We start from the raw sequence: 20,061 nt of genomic DNA on the forward strand, positions 1-20,061 counted from the left end.
TCCTAAGAATAAGGAAATCCACTTATTAACCACAATTCGTTTCTCACACCTAATAGAAATAATAATTCCATGACACCATCTAATATCCAGTTCACAAGACAAATTTCCCTAATTTCCACAAAATATTTTAGAGCTTTTTTATACCAATTCTCCCTCCCTCCCCAGTCAGCATCTCATCAAATTACATGCTTTGCAATTGGTTTTCTTTAGTCTCTTTAATAATAGCTCACCCTTCTTATTTCACAACATTGACTTTCTGATAAGTCCAGACTAGTTCTCTTGTAGAATATTTTGTTTTCTCATTTTGGTCAATTATTTTCTCATGATGTCTTTAATCTGTTTCTCCAACCCCTGCCTTTCCCCCCCGCCCCAAACTGGGCACTCTGTCTAGAGGTTTGATTAGATTCAGGTTAAATGCTTTTAGAAAGAATATTTCCTTAGTAATGTTGGGTAGGTTACCTTGCTTTATGTTAGGCACTAATTTCAGGTTGTCCCACTGTTAGGCTAGTGATGCTAAATTTGGTCACTTGGTTAAGATGGTGAGCCCCTGCCAGTCTCACCCTTGAAAAAGTACACATTTCCCTTTGCAGTTTGTAAATAACGTACAAACAACCTGTTCCCAACAACTTTTCATCTCATAGTTTGAATACCTGCTGTGGTCCTTGCCTGAATCAGTTATTTCACTGCGGCCTGTAGAAATGGTGTTCTAAATATTATATTCTGCCTTTATTAGCTGTCATTCTTTTGTAAAAAGAGCTTTCTTTTAAGAGAACTGTTGTAATGACTCTCTCAGTGGACAATTGGATGGTGGTTTGCTTTCAGTTTTGTTTAAAGCAATTGGAAAGCTCTTGTTTCTTAAAAGGATGTGTTAACTCAATTAGTGAGTTCACTAATATCTCAATAGCATCCTCAATATTTCCAGTTGTTTCTTTGCTTGTTTCCCAGGGCTTTTTAAAATCCAGGCAGTTCACCATTGTAGGATTTGAGGTAGAGGTGGGTGAGAGGTTCACCAATCTATGGTAAAAGGGAAGAAAAACTACTAGATGGGAACCAAGAACGAGCATGGCATCTTGACTGCACCAGTTCTCAGGAAAGTCAGCTTGTGGAAGTTGAGAATCTAGAAATTCCGATAGAACTGCCTGCAGGCTCTGGAACCCCTTGGAAAGTTTTTGCCTGCCCCAGTGTGAAGGCCTGCTCTATGGTACCAAACAGTCTGAGCAAAGTCTTCCATATTTGTTTGATGACAAATAAAGGAATTTTGAGAATGGCTTTCAAAACGGTAGCTTGGATTTCAAGCCTATTGTCTTGCTGTACACTCCTATTTTGAATTTCAGAAGCTGAATATTATTTCCTTCTTTCTTTCCATTACTTTTATAATTTCTGAACAGTGCCACATTCCCTATCCCCAAGGCAAATCGATTCCCCAGGCAGGCAGAGGGGAAAAGAATCACATAAATTATTTTCACAATATTACCCTAGCTACACAGTATTATGGGATTTTAATGGGTTTGAATAGAAGACAGCTATTTTCTTCCCAATGGCTGGGAATAAGTTTGGTGATTATAAATTTAATATTTTTAACAGAATTAGTATATTACATAACATGTTTTATAGCCATCCTTAATAATATTTCAGATTATGATTCCTTATAAAATCGTTTTTATTATTTTATCACTAAGCTGTGATGTACACATACAATCATCCTAAAAAGAATGAATAATTTGGCCTTTTTTTTTTTTTGCATCTCAAATGATTTAAAGAAATCTTTTTGATTTTTTTGCGGTACGCGTGCCGCTCACTGTTGTGGCCTCTCCTGTCGTGGAGCACAGGCTCCAGACGCGCAGGCTCAGCAGCCATGGCTCACGGGCCCAGCCGCTCCGCGGCATGTGGGATCTTCCCGGACCGGGGCACGAACCCGTGTTCCCTGCATCGGCAGGCGGACTCTCAACCACTGCGCCACCAGGGAAGCCCAAAGAAATCTTTTTGATTTCTTCTATCAGAGGCCCATAGTAATGAATCACACCAGTCACATTAAATTGACAAGTTATTTTGATCGAGTCCATTATCCATGATACAGATTCGTATCATATAATATGCCTGCTCTGGAGTCATATTAAATACTCCTCATTCCTAGCTCCCACACTAACTAGTGGTGTGGTTTTGGGCACGTTACTTATCTTCTGTAAGTTTCCTCGTCTGTAAAACAGGAATGTTAATAATAGTACCTGTTTCATGGTTTGCTAGGATTAAATGACATCATGTACTGAATACCTGGTGCATGATAAATATTAGCCGGTTTTGTTGTTGCTGTTATCATTCACTAAAAGAAGAGAGGTGATATCTTAAGTAACCATCTGGCTGGCTCTCTAAAGCTTTCTTCAAACACATATCCAGCTTTCCTGATAAATGAATTTGCTGAAAGTGACAAATATTAGAACTAACAGAGTTGAATTTCTCTGTGAGTCTTACATAGAAAAACTAGAATTAACTTGATTCTTATCCTAAAATAAAAGATGTAAACATGTCTTAAGCTGTGGATGTTGGACCAGGAAGGCGCTTCAGTTTCCTGAAATTATACTCCAGCTCCTGTATGCTACCTCTTTTCTTATAGAGTTTGCATTATTGCACGTTGAAAGTCAGCATTTCTATCCCTCAAAATAAATGTTCAGAATTGCCATGCTTAGGATTCTGAGTTAGAAACAATCAGCTCTATGCATGCCTAATGAGACAAGTGCATAGCTAGCTTAAGTTCCTGACTTGGGATAGTCCAAATGCTATCCAAGGGATTGACCTTATTATTCACATTTATTTTTATTCAAAATAATCCAGCAAGGCACGTTAAACCATATTTATCTTTTCCGCTATAAAATTGTAAAGCATTCACAAATTGTTCCTGGTTCAGGTGTGGTTCTAAAGTATCTCCCTAAAATTAAGACTGTTCGACTTAGATAAATGGCCTCATAAAAGTCAGAAGCCTCAGCCTGAGAAGAAATACGTTGCCTGTGTTCTTCCCTATGCTCTGTGGTGGCATGCCACAGTCGTTCTGTGAAGCTGGCATTTTCATTTAGTTGCACCTAAATAGATTTTTAAGGAAAGAAGCAGTGGAGGATGGGGGGAGTTACCATTGCAGAGTCCATACTAATTCCTAGAAGCCTTTCAAGATTTAGGGTCAACAACAATTCAGTAAAGAAAGGGCCCATTAGGTAAATTTGGCTCTGCAAATGCTAATTGAAAGTCCTCCTCTGCAATTCAGTCCTGTTCCCTCTTCCTTTCTTTAGTCAGTAGAGTCCCATGGTGACTGGTTCTGAACGAAATCATCCCCTTCAACAGTTACCATGGCAACCGGGACCTCAGTGAAGCAGGAAAGACCCTGCACAAAACTGCTCCTGCCAGGCTCCCTCTCTGAGTTGGAGAACTCAGCCCTGCCTGAGGCCTAGGGATGGGACTAAAGACATCTGGACGTGCACACTCACGTTTGTCTGTCATTGTGCCTGTGAGCGTAGATATATGGGCATATGGTAAACTGTGTAATGAGAATTTCCCCTCCCCCCAAAAAACATGGAGCATGTTTAAAGGGTGGGGATGGGTAGTGGGATGGGGCCGGGGAGGTAGACATGGGATAGTCTTTTTAGGTTTAATGATATGTAAAAATTATATTTGTGTTTATAAGGTTACAGTAAGTTGATAGTAGGTAGGTTGGAGCCTTACATATATATAGCCTGATGTATATTTAGACACAAGACCTCAGGGGAAATATTTTTTGAATATTTTTATTTACCTGAGAGTGAAATAGACAAATGGCTTTAAGGAGCTCTGAAGGGGGTGTAATGCTGTCCGTGGTGCTGAACACTTGATTGTCTCAGATGTGCCAAGGGGGCTCTGGAGGGAGGTTAGGGAACACCTTGCCATGTTAGGGTACTGATGATAAGAAAGAAGGAGACGGCCTGGGGAGAAAGCATTCTTTCCTTCCCTTCCAAGCAATTCTGAATGCCCAGGAAAAATGTTCAGATGAAAAATAAAACAAAAAAGAAAGCGGAGAAGCCTGGAGGTTTGGATGGTTGAATCTTCCCCTTTTCATGTGGAGATTTTTGGTCCAAGCCAATCAGGTCGGAGATTTCTGCTGCTATGCTCCTGAAAGGAAAAGTGGGGGAAGGGAGAGAGAAGCCGGCCACATTCTCCCCTGGAGCCACATGATCCATTTCCCATGTGACACATTCCAGAGCCCTGGAAAGGAGAAGGGAGGGGCACCAAGAGAGTGGGGCTGGGGGCGGGAAGATGGTTTAACAGTCAACCCTGCACAGCGTCATCTTGTCTTCCTACCAGGAAGCAGGCTCTGAGCCAAGGGGAAGGCAGAGGACAGATATGGATGTGTTCCCAAGCTTCCCTGGTGGTTTATGGCATTCTCCAAACTCCTCTGCAAGGGCTGTTCCTGACCAAGAAGACCCAAGGAGACCGTCTCTGAAATAAAGTCCGGATGAAGGTATGTGCTAGAGATCCCGCGGTTTTGTGGCTGAAATTTGGCTCAGAGGACATAATACCTTCTGTTTTCCAGACAATTTCGAGATTTTGTCCCGGCTTAGACGCTGGTTCGGGGCTTTAGATTTGTCACAGGTCCAGAAAAGATGCCTAGGTAGTTCTGTAAAATGAACAATTCACCACAGTCACTGTCTGTTGAAGAAAAACGAGATGGGAGTTGTATATAGTGATAATTAATAAAACAAAGCACTCATTGCTGAAAAGCATTCTTTTCATTGAATCCTGGAAAGAGGGAAAAAGATAATATTACTGACACCAGCCAGATGTCATTGTCACTGCAATAAAATCCTGTTTCATCCTTTTTCAGCTGCTGATTCTGTGCCCATGTTCCCCGAGGTTATTGGCAGTGGCTTAGGGAGCCTGGGTGGGCTGGCGTGCTGTTTCTTTGTGCTGTGTGATCGTCTTCCTTCTGATGTTCCTGATACCAGGAGTGCTTGTGATTGTTTCCAGCTCTCTTAGGGACAGTAGACTGTCACCAAATTCCATATCTTTCAGAATAGCTACCAAGAAGGCTTCCAGGAAGTTCTCAAAGGAATCTTCCAAAGTTACAGGCTAAAAGACTCTGCCATGCGCTCAAATCTTGATATCTTTGACTATTTCTATCCAGCCCAAAGAGACGAGCTAGCAGATTTACATTTTATTTTGTCTTTATTTAACGAATACTTGTAAAGTTCTTGTTATGTGTAAAGCATCATTCTAAGCACAATCAGTTATTTAATCCTTATATAACCCTCTGGGGGAGTTATTATTAGTACCCACATTTTGGAGACGAAGAAACTAAGGCACAGAGAAGTTAGGGAATTTTCCCAAGGTCACACAGCTAGCAAATAGGAGAAACAGGGTTTGGACCCAAGAAACTTGACCCTAGAGTCCATGATCTTAACCACTTAACTATGCTGCTTCCCTGCTCCTATTATTTCAAATGATGTCAACAGTTGATTTGGCTACAAGTTTTGTTCAGCTGATGCTACTAGAACATTGAATCAGCTTTCCTGGCTAAAACAGACCCCCAGTGAAATCTATAGTAATCTTGAATTATCCCAGTAGTCACATTCTGTACCCCCAAATAACCCAGTAAGTAATTACCTGTTCTTCTCTTCCCCTTGTGCTGTATAGATATCTGGTGGTAAAACACTGTATTGCAATGGTGACCAAATGATGTCTAAAGGAAAAAAAGAAATCTAAAATTACATCATGGTTCATTTTTTTTTTTAATCAAACCTAGAAACATTCTTCCATCCTCAGGACCTAGTAATAAGACCAGCCTAAGCATATTAACAGTACTTACCTGGTTTTCAAAATAAAATAAATAGATTAAAAACTTCTGAAATTATGAACACAAACTATGTTATCAAACTGACTGGATTTATTGCTTTAAAATAATATTATCATACTTTAAAATAGGGAATAGATTTCTCTCTTTTTGCAAATTAATTTAGGTTTTTAAGGGGAAAAGAGGAATTTTTGTTAACTTCTGGAAATATCTGAAATATAAGGGTTACCTCCTTTTGGTCTGTGTAGTTTCCCTTTTGGCCCTTGGCAAGAAAAGATGACTGATCTCATTCTTATATGCTGTGGGAAAACTTAGAGAAGTTACTAGGTCAGAGATACAAAGAGGAAGAAAAGGGGGTAGGAATCCAAAATTTGTGAAATTCCTCACTATATAAAGTGTTTCCTTCACGGTTTCAGTTGAAGAATACTTTGAGAGGAAGGAGTCCCCTTGACACCTTAAACTTTATTGAACTTTAGTTCTTAGATTTGATCCCTGCTGAAATCAGCATTTCCCTGGAACAAGTACACTTAACGCTAGCTACTATAGCCATCTGAAGTCAGCTTCTGGACAGAAGGGACCATCTCCTTCCATCTCTGGATTTCTAGCACTTAGCACTCAGCCCGTTTATGATATCATCTCAATGTACCCTTGTGAATGAAGAATGGGAAGACTCAAGACTGACAGCATTCTGGGGGCCCATGCCTATTTTGTTTTGCATGCTTTTATGGGGAGGATAGTGAGGAGGTAAAAGTGTAGTAGGAGAGAACTTGGCAACAGTCAATATTATGTCTGAAATGTACATATGCCAGTCAGACAGACCCTGGAGCAATAGCAGACTAGAGTTCCAGAAGGATCCATAAATTACTTCCTGGTTATTACCAATCCCCCTGACATTTTATTTATATTTAGAATGAAGTTCTCCTGATATTTTTATTTACATGTACATGGGAGCACCCCAAATAGTCTCATTTTCCTCTGATGTTTTGCCTGGCACCGTCTCCCCGTGTTGAAATAGTTCACCTTGGGTTGAGAGTGAATGTCGTGAGAAGGTCAGCTCCTGCCCCAGGCAATCCTGCCCTAATCAGCTGTGCCTCCCGGTCGCTAGAACACTTCACCAAGAGCCCACCCGGTAGGACTACAAGACTCCTTCCTGGAGAACCATGGGATCTTCAGAGTCAGAGTGGGTTGAGCCAGACTGCCTTTTCCACACCGTGGCAATTAGGACCTGAGTACGAAAGATTGTCTCAGGCATCTTGAAAGGTTGCTTAGGATTTGAATTTAAGCTAGCAGTCTAACCTGGCTTAAAATAGTCACCGCTCCTGATAATATACACAAATATAACCTATTCTATTCTTTTTCCATCTGATTAAGTCATTAAGGAGCATTAAGAGTGGGGTTTGTGGTTACGGTTTGGGTCCTTGAATCCTGTCTACTCATCCTCCTGGTCTTTAGTGTGACCTGGAGTGAATGAGGGGTGGAAAAGAAACAGCCCTGCTGGAAGCAAGGTACAGCCAGGCCAGTGCTGCCTGCCCACCGCACGCTTGCCGGCCTTCTCAGATGAGCCAGGCTAGTGCACACAAGAGGCTTAGATCTGGAAGCCTCTCTGCGCTTCCTACTCATCCTTCTCAAAACTGAAAGGGCAGTCCTCTCTACCAGCTGAACAGGAAAAGTAGAATAGAGAGAACGTGGAGCGGTTCCCCTGGAGGAGAGGCCTTGCCAAGAGTGCTTTCAGCTTGGAGGCTAGGGATGAAAGAAGAAACAAGAAGAAGGACAATGGACTTGTCCCTCAGTGGGCATGTGAAAGTGATGCCTGGGTCCTGCTTTTCACTCTTAGTAACTTCCCGCTGCTAGTTAGCCCTGCCTGCTGAATTATCAGGTCCTTTCCTAGGATGTATATGTGGGGAGGTGGAAAGAATAGAGAGAAGGACCAAAGTGTGGATGCAATTTCTCCTCTGAACCCAGGCAAACAGTGGGTTGAGATGGGAGGTGGCTTCTCCAAGAGGACAGTTTAAAACGCAAGAGGGGAGTTACCATCATGACTATATTTCCCTGTTTATAGAGTCCCTTTTCCTGGGCCAAACTTTGAAAGCACCCATCTCTTGGAGCCTGTCATTCAGCATATTTCCAAGACACTGGATGTCTGTCATGTTTAATCCTGATGGAAGCTCTCTGATATGCATTATTAGCCCCAGTTTCTGATCAGGAAACCGAAGCTCAGAGTAACTAATCTGCCCAAAGTCACACACAACAAATAAAGCCAGGATCTGAATCCAGATCTTTCTGATTCTGTGCTCTTTCCACTATGTCACAAAATAAAGTTCTTTCCTCTACATTCTTTTAAAAAAAGTGTTTTTGGATATTAGGGTAATACAAATACAGTTCTAGAAAATTTGGAAAATATAAAGAAATATAAAAGTGTAATGAAAATAAAAATCAGTCATGGTCTGGCCACCTAGAAACAACTTATTTTAAAATTTTGGTGTTTTTCTTCTCAGTCTTTTTCGATGCATCTAATGGTAATGAAAGTAAACTAGCTTTTTTCCAGACATCGTTCTTAGCTCCTGTCTGTGTCATTTATTTTATTCTCACAACAAATCAAGAAGGTGGACACTGTTTTTATCCTAATTTTAGCGGTAAAGACAATAAGCACATAGATGTTTAGTAACTTATATAGGTAACAGGTGATTTGAAACCCAGGCAGGTCGGCTTGAGAGCAGGGTTTCTCAATCTCAGCACTGTTGGCCTCTTGGATCGGATAATTCTCTGTTGGGGGTCGGGGGGAAGCTGTTCTCTTCATTGTGGAATGTTTAGCAGCATCCCTGGCCTCTACCTACCAGACCTCAACACTTTCCTCCCCGAGTTGTGACAACCAAGAATGTCTCCTGATATTGCCAAATGTTCCCTGGGAGGCAAGATGACCTCTGAACCACTAGTCTAAGAGCCCGTGCTGTCAACCATGCATTATGGTTGAGATAACGTAGCCTCTTCACATTTTAAATGTGTTCAGAGTTATTTTCTTCTACATCTAAAGAAGGGAATACACCTTTGAATTTGGAGGCAGGCTATGAAGACTCCCTGGGATGTCAGTGGCTTTGAAGAGCATAGGTAGGAAATTAATTATTTCCAGGGAAATGCTAGACTTTTGTAACAGGTTTGTCATATCCCACCGTTGCCCAGTGTGGAGAATAGCCATGTTTCTTTCTCTTATTACCTTTTCCTGGTTCTACGTGTCAGGCACCCTTAGCCTTCAAGAATTCAGATTTTAGGTGTACACTTATGGTATAGCAGGGCAGTGCTTATCAACCAAAGTGTCAAAATATGTCCCAAACAAAAAATGTCTGTTGCAAATAATTTCTAGCTGATAAAATACCAAAGTTTGCTGGTGATTCATTTTTTAAAAAACTTATTAGAGTAAATGTAAGGATATCTACATAATTATTTTCTTTTCAACATGACTTCTAGGTTGAAGATTGTAGGCTGAGCTCCTGGTGTTACACGTAATTCTGGATGTGTCCGTAGGAGTGTATCACATGTATGGACACATTTGTCACATCTGCCTCTGAAGAAGAGGTTGAAAATTGCTGGTATTGGTGATTTTGGTCAATCATTGCTGATATGCAGAGAGGATTAAAATAAGAAGCCCTGAGAAGTGATAGCAGTAGCGTTTTAACTTATAAAATGTCTAAAAATATATGGCACTAAAAAATATATTAACCATGTGAAACATATGCAGATACATGTTCAGCCATATTTTCAGTCACATCTGACCACATATATAGTTGCATAATTTGTCCATGAAAAATACATGTTACTGCAAATTCAAATCTAACTTCTGCTCCATGAATTTGAAGGTTGCTTTCTTGGAAAACCCTGATTGAAGACAGTGGTGCAGATCAAAATTTCCCCAGAGTGTTGATGTAAACTTGATGTGAGACAGAATGTAAATGCTTCTGAAAAACGCCAGTTCTTAGTAACTTCCTGTTCGGTGCTTACACTCGGTTCTTAACAAATCCTTCACCTTCTTTTCAAATAGCTATAAATCATATCTACTGTACAGCTCTTTGCTTTGAGTGTAATGAGTCTGCTCTTTGCCTCCCCCCCCTTTCCTATTTCAGTCATACAACTAAAGATATTGATACTGAAATCAGAGATTGGACATAAAACTGAACATTTCCCTCCCAAACTTGGACTCAGTGAGCACACGGCAACTATTCAAAAAATGTTTGTTGTAATAAATTAAATTGAATTTGGCAAGGTGCAAGTTCTGGGGCCAAATTGTTTTCTTCAAAATTTGGAAGATCCCTTACGAGGAGGAGAGGTGTGGAAAGTTGGTCGAGGACAGTCAGGGGTTCTAGCAAGTGTTTCTTCCTGCTGAGAAGTTTGGTGTTACATGGGATGGGAAGCAAACACAGGTGGCAGGTCTTCTTAGACCAGACCGCTTCTTGCAAGGAATCTTCAGTAAGAGATTATTGGCACATCCAGGATAATTAGTGAGGAGGGCTTGGCTGGCCCCTCTGTACAATTCATCTCTCCTTTGGAGACCCAGACTACCAATCTTGGACAGCAGAGGCTCAAGAACTGGGCCCCAGCAGCCCTAAACAGCTTCCCTGTCCTCCCATCACAATGCACTTTCAGGATGCACTCTCCGCCAGGTGAAAGTGGTGGATTATAAATTAAATGAAAGTGTGTTGCTCGTCACAATGTCTACCTATCCGTTGTAGTTCATAGAGCAAAAATGATCCTAGAAATCATCTAGACCAACTCATTCATGTTGTAGATATGGAAATAGAGATTCAGGGAGATTAATTTACTTAAGGTCCTTACACGGATGTAAAAATAAGACCTGGGCCTCTTGACTTGCTGTTCAGTGCTTATAATCATAATCATAACTTAGGTTTCTTAGTCTCCAGTCTAACATTTAAGGTGAAGTAGAAAGTGCTACATTCTTTAAGCTTTTGGGGGTTTCTAATATTCTAGATGACGGTGGGGTAGTGGAAAGCAATAGAATGGCTGGTATGAGTTTCAGTTTTCACACTCAGTTATATAACAAATGCTATATTGAATTAGTTTCTATTGCTGCTGTCACAAATTAACACAAACTTAGTGGCTTACAATAATGGCCATTTATTACATCTCAGTTCTGCGGGTCAGGAGTCTGCGTGGGCTTGGCCAGTTTCTCTGCTTAGAGTCTCACAAGGCTTCAAGGTGTTGGCAGGACCATGCTCCTTTTTAGAGGCTCCAGGGACGATTCCCCTTCCACGCTCATTTCGGTGGTTGGCAGAATCCAGTGCCTCGTGCTTTAGGACCAAGGTCACGTTTCTTTGATGGCTCTCAGTTGGGGGCCACCAGTAACTCCCAGAGGCCTCTCCCTGGTTCTTGCATGAGGGCCCCGGCATCTCAGAGCCAGAACAGCACGTTGATTCCTTCTCACGCTTGGAATCTCTCTGGCTTCTGCCGCATCTCTCTGTTACTAGCCGAGAAAGTTCTCTCTTTGTAAGGGCTCATTAGTTTGGGTCCCCCTGGATAATCCAGGATAATCTTCCCATTTTAAGTTCCATAACCTGAATTGTATATGCCGAGTCCCTTTTACTATATAATGTAACATATTCACAGGTTCCAGGATTGGGGCGTGGGCATCTTTGGGGGCCCAAAGTGATTATCTTTCCTTTTCAGCCTCTGGAGAGAGGAAGGCAAGGAAGGAGTTGGGAATGGCCATTGGGTAACCAACCAACCATCTGCCATCCATTTCCCATCCATTTTGGTTCCCCATTCTGCTATATTTTTCTCCATAGCACTGACCATTTCTTTGTTAATTGTGTTGTTTTTCTTATTTAGCCGTGTAGTATTGTTTCTCCCACTAGAGGAAGGCTCCATGAAAGCAGAGACCTTGTCTGTCTCATTAACTTCTGTATCTCCAGCGTTTAGCACAATCCTGACTCACACTAAGTGATAGAAATTTGGGTGCTTTGTGTGATTGAGGACCACTTTGCATATACCATCCTAACACATTAGTCATTTCTTACGGTGAAGTTTCTTGGTGTTTCTTTTTCTTTTTCCCATTTTATCTGACCACCGACTTTGTGAGAACAGTAGGGAGGGAAGTTCTGTTATTAAACCATTCCACACAGAACCCTACTAAGTGGCAGTTAGGGTGGGAAATACCGGATAGTGTCCTTTATATATTCCCCCAAAGAGGAGCCAGTGTGACCTAACATTTTCTCCTGCACCTTGGTTTGCAGAGAATTTGGGGAGGATTGCAGCTTGTGGTCAACATAAACCTCCACGTGGGGTGAAGCTCGGGCTCCTTTCTGAGATCATAGATCTCAGAGAGAGACGGAGTCTCAGAGGTCACTGCTCTACTGATAATATGTAAAAAAGTTTACTCTTTAAGTAGTAGTTACATTTTAAATGGAACTTTGGTGCTCACTTCGGCAGCACATATACTAAAATCAGACTCTGAGTTTAAAAGAATGATGCTCTGATGGTGATAGAAGCCTTCCTGGTTTCTGGAAATCACGCCAAGGATGCTGACTTTGTTTATTTCTAATATTTTAGAATTCGTGTAAAGAACAAAGAAAGGTAAAGGTGATAGAAGAGGAATAGTTCCTTAAATCTAGATATCTAGAAATTTCTCACCCAGAAATGTCGTTGTGGGTTATTTTGTGATGTTAGAAGAGGCTGTTCTGAAAATCCTTCTCTGTTCAAAAAATCATGTTCTCCTTGAAAGCATAACCAATATTCAAACAAAAAGAAAATGTGCCAAGTCTGATCTCAGGAAACTGCTTGATCCCGGTTGGGAAACAAACTGAAAGGCATAGACCTGGAAATATTACGGAGGAATATTTATATATCTTATATAACAGGAGGAAAGGGAAAAGGGCATTAGGGAAAATTCCAGGCTTATAAGTCATGATGCTAGTGGTCTCAGATGCTGGAGAAGAAACTTGGTTTTCATTGAAAGTATGAGGTTCTTTTGCAATTATTCAAAATTATATAAAGGAAATAATTTAAGCAGGATAGACTCTATATGCTTTTGAGAAAGACATAGTCAATCCAGTTATATTTACGTCTTTTGGTTTAGGGTATAGAAAAAGGTTTTATCTGGCTAGCATGTCACTATAAAATCATCCCCAACTTGGAGAAAGGTTATGTTTATTTATTTGGACCCCAATGACTTTCCCCTTAAAAACAGTGTTGTGAATGATGATTAGGTCCCCAGGCCCCTTCACAAAAGCCATTCATCCTTAACAGTGCTAAATTATGTGACTAATGTTAGTATTATCACTATAGTATGTGATGTGGTTACTAAAATTTGCTTGTCATATGGCTTAGAAGACTTTTATGGGCTGACAGTAGTAAGAGTGCTAATTTTTTCAGCACTCGCTATGTGCCAGACGCCAAGCTAGGTGTGTTTTAGAACTACAGTAGGGTAACACTGATGGAATGTTTTCCTCATACCAGGCAGATTGACTTGTAATAACTCATTTAACTCCTGTGCGTCTGTTATCTCATTCAGTCCTCATGATAATCAAATGAGATAGGGACTAATTGTCCCCATTTTACAGATGAGAACACTGGAATCAAGAGGGTCAGATAACTTGTTTTGGATCACACAACTAGTTAGTGAGTGACAGAGGAAGGACGTACACTTCAGCTGTCTGCTTCAAAGCATGCACACACAACCACTTTGCAATATTCCTGTATTGTGAGATGAAAAATAAATGTTTTTCAGCAGAAGATTATGTTCTGGGTGTGTAGGTTTGTCAGATTTAGCTAATAAAAATACAGGACACCATTTAAATATTGTAGGAGATATTACATGGGATATACTTATGCTAAAAAATTATGTGTTATTTATCTGAAATTCACATTTAACTGGGCATCCTGTATTTTATCTGGCAACCCTATCTGGGTGGCACATTATGAGAACATGTCTCTGTCTCTCTGGTTTTCCTCTTCCCCACCACAGTCATGCTGGTGGCTACCTGGGCCTTAACGTAGTTCTGTAAAGCACATAGCTCAGTGTCTGCACCAGAGCCATAGCTCAGAGCCAAAAGCAAGATAGGAACTCAGGAAGCTTCTGAAGAGCGTATGGGACCTCCTTAGCCATTTGTAAATTCAGGGATGTGTGTAAGTTCAGGACTTCGGGATAGGTTGCCCTGTAAACTCTGCCCTACTGGAAGCGGTGGGCTGGTCAACGTTTAACACCTGGCTCTTCAGGGAAAAAACCTATTTGTGATGTTTGTCAGTTTCATGGTGTGACTATTCCTACCATGGCTGATTCATGATACCAACATGATGTCGCTGAACTTGGAGTTGGGAAGGAGTGTGCACAGCTGTCTCTGAGGAGCCCCATGCAGGCCGGTCCCAGTCCACCTCTGTTCCGTTCTGATTTCATATATAGGTAAATCAGGCCTATATAACAGTGAAAGATTTAAGGAAAATATCTACCACCATTATATTTCCTAAATTACAACAATTAAAATTTAAAAGAGAATTTCCTACTCAGGGAAATACTATTGATCAAACTTTTTCTGCACTTTAATCAAACTGATGTCTAGAGTTCTGCTTTCATTCCGCATTTAAAAGGCAACAAGTTAATCATCTGCGATAATGAATCTCCAATATTCTCACATTCTTTATTCTGAAGAAAGGCTGTATTTCTAGACCAACATTTCTACTGCACTTTTGATGCTAAGCCTCTGTGCAGTATATAGTGGGAGTGATTTTTTTTCCCCCAAATGTTCACTGTGTCACATATTTCTCAGCTAGCATATTGAACAGATGTATCTGTGGGTAGCAAGAGGCTGTGGGGGAATAACTTTATATTCCTATGTTTGATTGAGAAGTCCACGTACAGCCAGTTTGACTGTCTGAATTCACATCCAGCCCATTGTGGCTTTCCAACAGTATGACCTTGGGGAAGAACTTCAGTTTTTCTCAATTGTAAAACAGGACTAATCATGTTACCTACCTCGAAGGGCTACGCATATGAAGTACCAGACACCTAGTAAGCACAAAATAAATACTAACTCTTGGTAGTAGTAATGTTATAAATACTGTCAACATTGTAATTAATCTCATTAGTAAACAGCCAATGTATCTGCTTAGGTGCAGCAGATACTTTCCATTCTACAGAAAATGTTTCCGTTCATTTTTTTTTTCCAACCAAACCATATAAATATTCAACATTATAAAATTCTAATTTGCCATTAAATTTTTAAACAAATGTCAGAAAAAAATGGTCTTCCTATATTATGAGAACATCTGTGGATCTTTAGAATTTCAGGAGGGAAAAAGAAATCTGTTGTTAGGGTTTTTTGAGTCCAGAAGAAACCTAACCAGCAAGGATGTGCTTATCCAGGAATAGCCGCCGGCAAACTGTGAAGTAAACACAGTTTCTCATCTGCGCCCCTCTAGTCCTCTTTGTGGTCCTCTCATTCGTTTCTAATCATTCATACATTCAGCCATCCATCAAAATACGATTTTCAAAAAGTTAAAATCATGACTGTCATGATTTTCAAAAAGTTAAAATGACTGTCATTCATCGTGACTCATCCAAATATAGAATGAACACCATATCAAAGATTTATTAACTTATTACTGAAGGAACTGATCAGATAATCAGGTTGCTTCCAAGAGCATTTGAATAAATGGATATTTATAGGGTTTTTTTTTTGTCATTGCTGTTGTTTGTTTCCTTAAATAATGTGAGCATAAGATTGCTAGGAGGCACAGAGCCGGTTACTGTCGTACAGGGCAATAAGTCTATAACCTTTGGGGTTATTTTATCTACTAGACAGAAATTTGCATGTTAGCGTGTAATGTCTGGGCGCTAGTCATATAGTAATAGCAAAATCAAGCACAGATACATTCTTCCAGAGAATTAAATAATCCTTGGGGAAGCCCATTTAACAATGTCGTAGCATGACATTAAAATGTTATGCTATGGGGACCTCCCTGGTGGTCCGGTGGTTAAGACTCCACGCTTCCAATGCAGGGGCTTGCGTTCGATCCCTGGACAGGGTGCAGCCAAAAAAAAAACACTTACGCTATGCTCTCTGTGCCTTATTTTCAAGTATTGGATAATTTTTCTTAACACCTCTATCCATTTTTTTATTCAGTAAACCTTTATTAATATCTGTGTGCCCCAGGGATATAAGGACATAGTCACTGTCCTTAAGGAACTCATAATGCAACAGGGGAGACAACGTTCAAAATAAAAATTACAGTATAAAATGATAGACGTATCATTTTATATATAGACCCAGACCTCTGTAATGATGGGACTCTCCAGGGTCCATTATTTCAGAGGTCCCCCAGTCCCTAGCTCTACACCATGTCAACCCATCCACCATTTTCCCCACCTATATATTAAAACCCATCTCTTAGATCCCAATAGATGAATAATTCCTCTCTTAGATAATATATAGATAGAGATATATTTTAAAATAGGGGCCCTCAATATCAACCCAATGGAGTGTGTCATGTGGCAGTCTCCGAGTTGGTTGGGAACAAACAGGTTGAGCAGGAAAGAGGTGAAGAAGTCTTTCTTGTTGCTGCTATAATTACTGAATATGGATGACCCAGACATAATTATGAATTCCGCAGCCCTTGTATTTCAGAAACACCCCCTTGAAGATGTATTTATTTCCAAATTAATGGAGCAGGGGAGACCTTTCTGAACTTTTACTTTGGGACCCTAGAATTTAGTTATAATATGGCAGACCATGTTTTCTGGGAGGGGGGTGCAGGAGGCCGTCTGCGGTCACCTAAACTACCTTGACTGTCCCTTAAGTGAGAGTTGACCTGGGTGACTTCAGTTTCACCTGCCTGCTCTGCTCTGGAGCCATGTTTTCCCCTGTCTCCATGGTCACCAGCGTTTCGGCTCTCTGAGAACACACGGTGATTTTCTGTCTCTGCATTTAATTCTCCTAGCAGAGCCACCTAGAGTAGGAGGCCTGTATTTCAGTTCTCTGTACTTATGGAGTCAATTCAGTAAATAGCTAACAAGCGATTATTAATGTAAAGAACTTCAGTGGAAGCTGTAGAGCACGGACAAAGAATAATGCCCTTTTCCCAGGACCCCCTAGTTAATGAGAGAAGACAGAAACATGGAAGCCATTCTACAGCAGTGATTGTTAGTCTGGGCTGCGCGTTGGGATCACCTGGGGAACTCTGAAACATCCCGATGCCCAGGCTGCCCTCCAGAGCAATTAAATCAGAATCCCTGAGGGGGGCTTCCCTGGTGGCGCAGTGGTTGAGAATCTGCCTGCCAATGCAGGGGACACGGGTTCGAGCCCTGGTCTGGGAAGATCCCACGTGCCACGGAGCAACTAGGCCCATGTGCCGCAACTACTGAGCCTGCGCGTCTGGAGCCTGTGCTCCGCAACAAGAGAGGCCGCGACAGTGAGAGGCCCGCGCACCGCGATGAAGAGTGGCCCCCGCTCGCCGCAACTAGAGAAAGCCCTGGCACAGAAACGAAGACCCAACACAGCCAAAAATAAATAAATAATTAAAAAAAAAAAAAGAATCCCTAAGGGTAGGACCCAGGCATCTGTATTTTTTTTCAAAGCTCCCTGGGAGAGTTCAGTGTGTTGCTAAGCTAGAGAGCCATGGCTCTAAAGCAAAACAAACTGGGAAGAGGAGTAACAACATGCTCTGTGAACAAGGAATCCACAGCCATTCTGTATATTCTTATCCACTGTGTGACCACATTTCAGCCCATGAATGTGGAAAATGTAACCTCTCATTATAACCATGGGGAAAATGTAGGTCAGTTTGACTGTAGGGCACTTAGAGACTGTATAGTCTGGGAGGTATGGTCTGCAGAAGACTATACCTCTAAGGGGAAAAGGGCCCAAAAAAGATCAGCCCTAGAAGGATGACCCCCAAATCATTCCACATGCTTTCTCCCTCCCTTGTAATGTTTGGGGCTTTTTAAAAAACCCCTTGTGTTCCTGAAGAAGGGACCTTCATCCTCCAGGTCCCCGGCTTACACCTCACCTCCTTTGTGAAGCCTTTCCTTTCCTTCCCCCTATGCCAAGAAGAATCGGGTCCCTATTTTTCTCTGTCACTTAGCTCCTTATCTACTAATTATACTTATTATAGAATTTAGTTATACTATGGCAGACAGCTCATTTATACATTTACCCTTTTATGAGCCTTACTTTTCGTTGTTCTCCCAGTACCTAGCATAGTTTCTTGGTGTATTGAATAAGTAAACAGAGCTGCAGCACTTTTAGGTCCAGTCAGAAAAGTCATGCCATCAAGCAGGGGAGACCTAGACTGGAGAACTCCTCAGGCTGCCTCGTTCCATTTCTGAGCAGCGGGATTCTGCGCTTCCAGGCAGGAGTGTGTGGGGCGGGGGCGGGGGCGGGGCGTCAGAGAAATTGGTGGACTTGGCACTAGTTGATGTCAAGCAGCTGGAGGAAAGGATGGAGGAAAGGATGGACGAAGGCCTCGCAGCGCTTTGGTGGTAGCAGTGATCTTGAGTTTCACCTGCAGAGTTTTGCTGTGAGAGGAAGAAAGAAACAGAAGGAAGTTCACAGGTTTCAAAGTGTGTGTGGAGCCATGGGAAAGTGCCTGTGCTCCCAGCTCCTGTTGTATTTAGGCCACAGGCATCCCCCAAAGTTTAGAACAGCTCCTTCTGTCTGGGAAAATAGCTCGTCTGTTTTATTTTTAAACTTCAAATCTTTTTAAAAAATTGTAGGGTTTTTTTGGGGGCTTTGGGTTTTGTGTTTTTTTTGAATTTTGTAGGTTTTACACATATAAAGGTGAAAAGATTATTTCAATTTTGTAAGGATAACAGTCATGCATTCCAGATTTTCTAGGACAGTGCTAATTTTAGATCTCATGTCCTGTCTTCAGACCGTGTATCCTAATTTTTTATATGGAAAGTATGGTAGCTAGTCTTACAATTTACTATCAACCAGTCAGCCGTGCTTAAAGGTCTTTTATTAAAATGGCTAATTACCTTACATTTCTCTTTGAGAAATCAAGTAGGGCTGTTTCATGGACAAAAAAAAGCCTTGAAGGGAACCTGGACCTGGCCTTCAGTGCATTGCCCTGAGCCCCAGACTTTTGTTGAATGTGGTTTCTTGGTGAGGACAATATCTATTAACACCCTCTCCCTACCACAAGTCATTGGGAAAACCCTTCAAGGAAAAATGGGTCTTTAAAACTGTTCTTTCATCTCACCTCTAAACCCCAGAAACGTTTCTCTGTGAGGTGTAGTGACAGGAGCCCTGGAGACGGCCGGGAGGCCCTGCTGAGCCTGTCGCTGGTGTGCCCTCCCCTGCACCACCGGCCAGGTGGGATCGCTCTGGTTATTATGGATTCAATCGCTGTGCTTTCTCTTTCTGCTTAATAGATTCAGACCAAATTAAACCCTAATGATCGGACTGCAACCAGTCACCTCAATTTTAATTGAATGGCCCACAATGATACAGGCTTTTTCCCTATTAAAAAGTATACCTTTTTTTTCCCCCCTCACTGAATAGTAGGAAAAAAAAAGTTAAAATAAAGGCTGGGTAAAGTTAGAGTTGCTTGCTTATAATCATCTGAATGCCATAAGGTTTCTAGTAACCTGGTTACACATTCATTAGGGAACATCTTGTATATTCCTCAGTCAGGGTCATTTTGTGAAATACTAACAACGGAATAGCATCAAAATATGTCACTGATAGGTGGCCTGTCATCTTTTGGGAAAAAACAGGCTATGTTTATGTGTCATTAAATGCGCTACTTCTGGCTCATGTGAAAGTGTTATGTTTGCTCCATGTGCTCCCATAATGCTTTTGTAATGGAAATTCTAAAGTAAGTAACGACAGGGTCGTTCCCAGTGGCCAGTCAGTCTGTATTCACAGATTTCTGTTAGCTTTTTCCATAGCCGACGCCTGTGTGTGTTTCCATCTGCCCAAGTTTTCCTCCCTTGCAGCCTCGTTACTTTAGTGGTACGACATTCAGGAACTTCTCACGTACCTACCGGGATTCCAGTAGCACGTCATTTGGGGGTAACACCCTAACCATGAGGCAGATTTGAGCTCTCTAACCCTCCGTGATCCCCAGCATATGAAGGGAACAAGGTTCAGTGTAGGAGTGGGGCTTGCTATGAGTTCCACCACATTTGACTAAGGGTCAGGAGACGGGGAGGCCAGGGAAAGCCTGAGCTGGGATCAGCTGAAACCATCCTAAAATGAAAGCGAAATGGGGCCAGAGCTCTTTCCGGGTAGTAGTCATGTTTTCCTGCC

General features: G+C 41.5%; 2 protein-coding genes across 7 annotated transcripts in view; one reads left to right on the top strand and one right to left on the bottom strand.

The window, feature by feature from the left end:
- Positions 1-20,061, top strand: part of GPR19 (G protein-coupled receptor 19) — a 36,798-nt gene that overhangs the window by 9,160 nt on the left and 7,577 nt on the right. For 2 of the 4 annotated variants that reach the window (XR_009543584.1, XM_060166856.1), the window contains exon 3: positions 4,324-4,480. The exons of 1 other annotated variant lie outside the window; for it this stretch is intronic. The gene's annotated coding sequence lies outside the window, so the exon portion shown is untranslated. Of the gene's footprint in view, positions 1-4,323; positions 4,563-20,061 lie in introns of those variants that run through there. One more of the 4 variants, XR_009543585.1, reaches the window with a different exon arrangement.
- CREBL2 (cAMP responsive element binding protein like 2) overlaps positions 3,755-20,061 on the bottom strand; it is a 33,073-nt gene continuing 16,766 nt past the window's right edge. Inside the window, exons 2-4 of one of the 3 annotated variants that reach the window (XM_060166858.1) lie at positions 6,039-6,108; positions 5,623-5,698; positions 3,755-4,636 (exon numbers count right to left, since the gene is read on the bottom strand). In XM_060166858.1, the coding sequence (XP_060022841.1) occupies positions 4,577-4,636; positions 5,623-5,698; positions 6,039-6,108 (206 nt within the window). In that variant the 3' untranslated portion in view covers positions 3,755-4,576. Of the gene's footprint in view, positions 4,669-5,622; positions 5,699-6,038; positions 6,109-20,061 lie in introns of all 3 variants that reach the window. The other 2 variants (XR_009543587.1, XR_009543588.1) reach the window with 2 other exon arrangements.

The sequence above is a fragment of the Lagenorhynchus albirostris genome, chromosome 11 (assembly GCF_949774975.1).
Source record: "Lagenorhynchus albirostris chromosome 11, mLagAlb1.1, whole genome shotgun sequence".
In the NCBI taxonomy this organism is placed as follows: Eukaryota; Metazoa; Chordata; class Mammalia; order Artiodactyla; family Delphinidae; genus Lagenorhynchus; species Lagenorhynchus albirostris.